Source organism: Siphateles boraxobius, unplaced genomic scaffold (genome assembly GCF_051911475.1).
Source record: "Siphateles boraxobius isolate OS27281-9 unplaced genomic scaffold, OSU_SipBor_1 47, whole genome shotgun sequence".
In the NCBI taxonomy this organism is placed as follows: Eukaryota; Metazoa; Chordata; class Actinopteri; order Cypriniformes; family Leuciscidae; genus Siphateles; species Siphateles boraxobius.
Genome location: NW_027509108.1, coordinates 672,501 through 678,523, shown reverse-complemented (window position 1 = coordinate 678,523; position 6,023 = coordinate 672,501). Strand labels below are relative to the sequence as shown.

The window sequence follows — 6,023 nt, the reverse complement described above, 5'->3', positions numbered from 1 at the left end:
AAGCATCTTAAAATATGTCAGTGCAATACTGCCATTGTTTTGTATCAAGATGCACACAATGTTTGTTTTTTTCCGGAGACACGTACGTTTAAAGCTACTTAAATGTCTTAATTGAAGGCCTAATTCTGACTTAATTTAAACCCTGTCTGTGAAACCAGATTAAGATTCTTAGGCGGGTCATATTGAAATTGGTGACTTGTAATAAAGTCATTGTTGCTGTTTACTTTACAGTGTGGTTTTCAGGTAGGTACTCTTTACACCTCTAAGTTTTTAAAGCGTATTATTCACATTAAATTGTAAAATGATGCTGTTAAATACATGTCTTGATGTGATTGTGTGTCTGACGGTAATACAGAAAGTTTAATCATGCCCCCTGACTGTAGAAACCTCTTTCTCATATTAAGCCTAATTCAAGGGATCCTGTTCCTGGAGATCCAACACTTTAAAAGTAATCCTTAAGATCTCAATAAGCTTCAGTTGTGTTTGATCAGAGTCTTAAATGTCACCATAATGTAAATATAACATTGATTTTCAAAATAACATTTTTTTAAAATAAGACCGTAAACCCAGATTTGTTTAAACGTTCAATTAACTTAACGAGGCTAAGTAAATATTTGATGCCCAAACTCTTACCACAAAATTTGTGACATCAGAAACACCAGCGATTTCAAACCGTGTTTTTGAGACTGTCTTTGGTTCACTGCAGTTTTAAGAAGAAAATACTCAGCAATGCTGTCGACTTATGAATTTACACATGGTTTGTCTTAAAGCATATTAAAAACACATCATAGACATATAAACAACAATAAAAGCTGGATTTTCACCACACCACTTTAACTGATTGTGCGCTACACCAATCATGCAAAAATTGCACTGGCTTCCTGTTAGTTTTCATATTGATTTTAAAATTCTCATGCTCATTTATAAGCACTTGAATGGTTTGGCCCCTCAATATGTGGTGAGCTTTTAACCCCCTACACTCCTACACGTGCTCTACGCTCTTCTGAAGCTGGTCTTTTAACTGTCCAAACAACACGGCTTAAAACTATGGGTGATCGAGCTTTTTCTTCTTTGGCTCCTAAATTGTGTAATTCCATGCCCTCTGAGATTAGGAATTCAGAGTCCCTTTGTGTTTTTAAATCGTCCCTTAAAACTTACTTTTTTTAATAGCTTTTATGTGATTCGTGTGATTGCTTTGTTTGCTATTACATTGGCTTTTTATTTTTATAGCTTGTTTAGTTTTTACTGCCTGGACTGTTGTGTATCTTTTAATTTCATTATTTTTATGTAAAGTTATTTGAGATGCTACTTTTAAAGGCACTATATATAAAATAAAGATTATTATTATTATTTTGTTGCGTTTTATTAACGAAGGGGGCAGAAAATATATTGTATGTTATATTATTGATATATAAACTGAAATCTAATGTCCACGCAATTCATGTAACGTGTGATATGAACATCAGCGATTGATTTTCGAGTTAATTTTTGACAGCCTTTTAGGGAGATCTCGAGGCGGAACGGAATTACGAGTGTCGAGGGCGTTCAGGAGAGCTGTACTCGTTGCGCGTGTTTACTTCCTGCGCAGACCGGAAGCTTCAGCTGGTTTCTGGAGGTGACCGATGGCAGTGGCAGTGCAGAATTGATTTGCTTTCTGCATTTAAGCGGTATTATTGTTCTCTGTAGCTGGACGTTAAAGCTGTTTTGCAGTCAGAGGTGATACACTGTGTTGAGGATGGGGTCTCATCTCGTGCGGAGCTACATCACGGAAAGCGACGTGACACCGGACCCGCGGAAGCCGTCAGAATATGACCCGAATCTGGGCTTCGGCGAGCGGAAGGAGAGAGGTGACACACAACCCACCAAACACACTTCATCTGCGCGTTTCACACATTATCTTTAAGTCCTCAGAATGACTTTGAACTTCAGGTCCGATGTGCCACTAAATGTGTCTGTTTAGTTATGAGTTATATCTAGAGTGTTTGTGGGGTTGGTGTCATTGTACCTTCATGTAGAGTTGACTAAAGAACATTGTTCCCAAAAACACAATACATTTACACAGTTTTAAACTTAATGTGATGCATGCATGTTTGTCAGCCATTCATAAATGAAACGGGTAAGACTTCTGCACTTAAAAAATGCAGTTTATTATTAACCTATTAATTGTATCTATTAGATTTCGTTTAAAAAGCATTAAATGATATTGTTTAGAAACATGATTTAGCAGAATATTTTTTTTAATCCAGCGCGAGTTACAAATGAGAACAATAGAATCACCAGATATTTATTCATTGTGAAAAAAAGTAGTATTCAGACAAATTGTATGGCTAGCCATGAAATGAATGAGCAATATTTGTCTGAAATCTATCAGATCTTATTGATGATGGTTATATATCAACCCGTTTTTTTCTGTATTTTATACACATTTAGTGTATTATTAGTAGTACTATCACATACATCTTCATTTCATGTATGAATACTAATATATTATTATTAAATACTAATAAACTTCATGTTCTGCAAATGTCAATGTTAAAACTGTGTAATCCAAATGGGGTATTTAGGCCCAAATATATATTTTAATTTTTCTGTATAAAGTTGTTTTTTTGACTCCAGGTAATATTGTGTCCGCTCTGCCTGTGATGTAATGAAACCGACTGTAAAGTTGAACACACAGTATGAGAATAGCTTGTGTTTGAAGCTGATAGTCTTGTGTTGTTGCTCGTGTCAGTGATGTTGGCGTCGCAGGAGCAGATGAACCAGGCCATGTTACCGGTGGAGCAGAGAGATTACTGCGCACACCACCTCATCAAACTCATGAAGTGCAAGAGAGACAACTTCCCAAACTTCCTGGCCTGCAAACACGAGAGACACGACTGGGACTACTGTGAACACCAGGAGTAAGAGACCCTGTTCTCAGTCAGGCTGCACTCACACACATCCAGTCTTTTTACTATTACATGCAAGAAGTGCCACTGCTTTTTAGTTGATTTCAAATCAGCATTTTGTTGCAGGATCACCAGGCCTGAACAATCTGCCTCTGAAAGTTTATTTGGTGCCAAAAGTAATACCATTAACGGCTGCTCACACTGCATTGACATTCCTGCTAGATTCATTTAAAGAGAAACATTTTTAACATTACCCTGAATACATTTTTTTTTAACTTTAATTGGTCATTACTGCAAAAGGAAAAGAGAAAGTAATTGGAAACAGTCTGTAAGTGAGTTGAGTTCAGCTAGTCATTCTGTCCCTGGCTTTAGAAGAGCAATATTATTATTACCCTGAATTAAAAAACAACAACTTATTTTATATATATATATATATATATATATATATATATATATATATATATATATATATATATATATATATATATATATATATATATATATATATATATATATAATTGGTAAATAATGCATACGAAATAAAAACCCAAAGGTTTTTTTGCAACTTTTTTTTTTTGCACTGGTGTTACTGAAGTTCTCTGTTTTTAATGTGAAATTAAGTAGGCCTATAATTGTCAGTAAGTAAATCATTATAGACTATTAAAAAAAGATTATTTTTTTTGCAGTGATGATTACATAGAAGAACCATTGTTTTCTTAGTGTAAAGAACATTTTAATAATCTGTAGAACCTTTTTCAAAATTAAAGAACCTTTTGTTCACTTAAAAAGATTCCATGGATGTTAAAGGTTCTTAAAGGGATAGTTCACCCAAAAATGAAAACTCTGTCAGTATTTACTCACCCTCATGTTGTTCCAACCCCGTAAGACCTTCGTTCATCTTCGGGACACGAATTAAGATATTTTTGATGAAATCTGAGAGCTGGATCACTCCTCCATAGGCTTCTTCAGGGATTGAACTTGCCAGCCCCGAAAAGTTATTAAAGACATCGTTAAAATAGTCCAAGTGACTACAGTGGCTCAATCTTAAGTTTATCAAATGACGAGAACAAAAAAAACAAAAATAACGACTTTATTTCAACTATTCATTTCCTTCTCTAAGGGCCTCGAGTCAGTTCACTAGTGTAATTGCGTAAGCTTCTGTTGTTGTACGTCACACGCATCACACACATGACCAGCGTCGGCCAATAGTGAGCCTACGTGTGACGTAGCTCTACGCTATCACACTACATTAACTGACTCGAGGCCCACAGAGAAGGAAATGTATAGTTGAAATAAATTGGTTTTTTTGCGCACAAAAAGTATTCTCGCCGCTTGATAAACTTAAGATTGAGCCACTGTAGTCACTTGGACTATTTTAACGATATCTTTAATAACTTTTTCGGGGCTGGCAAGTTTCAATCCCTGAAGAAGCCTATGGAGGAGTGATCCAGCTCTCAGATTTCATCAAAAATATCTTAATTCGTGTTCCGAACATGAACGAAGGTCTTACGGGGCTGGAACAACATGAGGGTGAGTAAATACTGACAGAGTTTTCATTTTGGGTGAACTATCCTTTAATGGAACAGTCAATGCCAGCAAAGAACATTTATTTTAAAGTGTATGTGAACCACATTTCATACTGTGATATTTAATATTGCTTCATTTGTACTGGTGTATTTCCTAAGATATGGTTGTCTTATTGAGTTCCTCCTCTTCTTTGCAGTTACGTGATGAGGATGAAAGAGTATGAGAGAGAGAGAAGACTGAACTTGAGGAAGAAGAGGATCGAGGCAAACGCTGCATAAACATTCATTTCTCCATCACTTTCCTCCCGTTTCTGTGTATATAAATGGCTCTCTCAATAATAAAGATGATCTTGTGAGCTCTACAGAATGGGTTGTTTTCTTTTACTCTTTGCTCATATGCATCTGTGGTTTTGCAACTTAGAATTTCTGAATAAAACACAGTCTAGCAGAATAACGCTTGCATTGCACATTACCATCAGTAAATGTTTGGACAAATCACAAGACAATTACCCTTTTTTATCTCTTTTATATAAATTGTTAGGTCAACAAAACTGTTCTGAGATCTGCAGTTTGCGCCGAGTCTCCTTTATTATTATGATTACATCATGTGAAGCTAATCACATACAGTGTGGAAGGAAACTTCAGCGCTGAACACAGGCGATGGTCTCTGACCGGTTCACTTCACGACCTCTTGTTAATGTTTTAAGATCATCACAACGAATAAAAGCAGAACTAAAGATCTCTAATGAAGTCACAGCCATCACATTCTCGGTGCCTATCAGAGATCTCCAACACACACATCAGCATGTAGTGCACTCAAAATACAGTAGCGGAGCGTAAGCGGGGAACACTAGTTTCCTCAAAGCTTCTTTTATGATTAGATGAGGAGAATCTGATGAAGAAACGTGCAGTTCTGGAGGAAATATTGTGCACAAAATCACATCGCCTTCATGACAAGCACTTTTCCCTCCAAATTTTTCATTATTGTAATATAAATATATATGCAAATATATATATATAAATGCATTCAGTACTACAAAACAATAATAATACACTATTTTGCAATGTTGTCTACTTAAAATTGCATTAAAAAAAATCACAGCTATTGAGAAATGAGGGTGTGCATAGTTATGAAAACAATGTTGATTTTTGTCTTAAAAGTGCTCTATTTTCTTTTGTGCAAAATATGAGTAACCTCTGATTGAATTATGAAAACTGTCATAAGCCTGTCCACATTATACGCTTCCTCCTGATGATAGAGATCAAACCTATAGGGGGCGATACAGCGCCATTAAAATGAAGCTTGTGGTTCTGGATCTGAGCAGACTTTATTATTCAGGATAAAGAGAGACGAGCGGTGAACAAACGCATGTAAAACGAATGGAGGCGGACCGTGTGCAGTATAAAAGAGAGGTTAAAAGAAGACTGTCCTACAGGACGAAGGGCAGGATGGGCGAGCGCAGCGTGGGGTAATCCCGAAACTCCTTCAGGTAACTGCGGTGTTTCCCCTTCGCCCACACCGTCATCTGGATGAAGCCCACCAGCGTGAAGAAGGCCACGGGCAGACACTGGGTCATCAGAGTGAAGCCCAGCCACGAGCCCAGCTGCA

The 6,023-nt window shown here is 36.7% G+C and overlaps 2 protein-coding genes across 3 annotated transcripts in view; one reads left to right on the top strand and one right to left on the bottom strand.

The window, feature by feature from the left end:
• Positions 1-1,584: 1,584 nt before the first annotated feature.
• Positions 1,585-4,781, top strand: ndufb7 (NADH:ubiquinone oxidoreductase subunit B7). Its single transcript, XM_077201318.1, has 3 exons — positions 1,585-1,847; positions 2,732-2,900; positions 4,612-4,781. The coding sequence occupies exons 1-3, from the start codon at positions 1,736-1,738 to the stop codon at positions 4,691-4,693; spliced, it is 363 nt and encodes a 120-aa protein (XP_077057433.1). The 5' UTR covers positions 1,585-1,735; the 3' UTR covers positions 4,694-4,781.
• Positions 4,782-4,983: 202 nt separating this feature from the next.
• tecrb (trans-2,3-enoyl-CoA reductase b) overlaps positions 4,984-6,023 on the bottom strand; it is a 16,524-nt gene continuing 15,484 nt past the window's right edge. For both annotated transcript variants that reach the window (XM_077201317.1, XM_077201316.1), the window contains one exon: positions 4,984-6,018. In XM_077201317.1, coding sequence (XP_077057432.1) covers positions 5,845-6,018 — 174 coding nt within the window. In that variant the 3' untranslated portion in view covers positions 4,984-5,844. The remainder of the gene's footprint in view (positions 6,019-6,023) is intronic.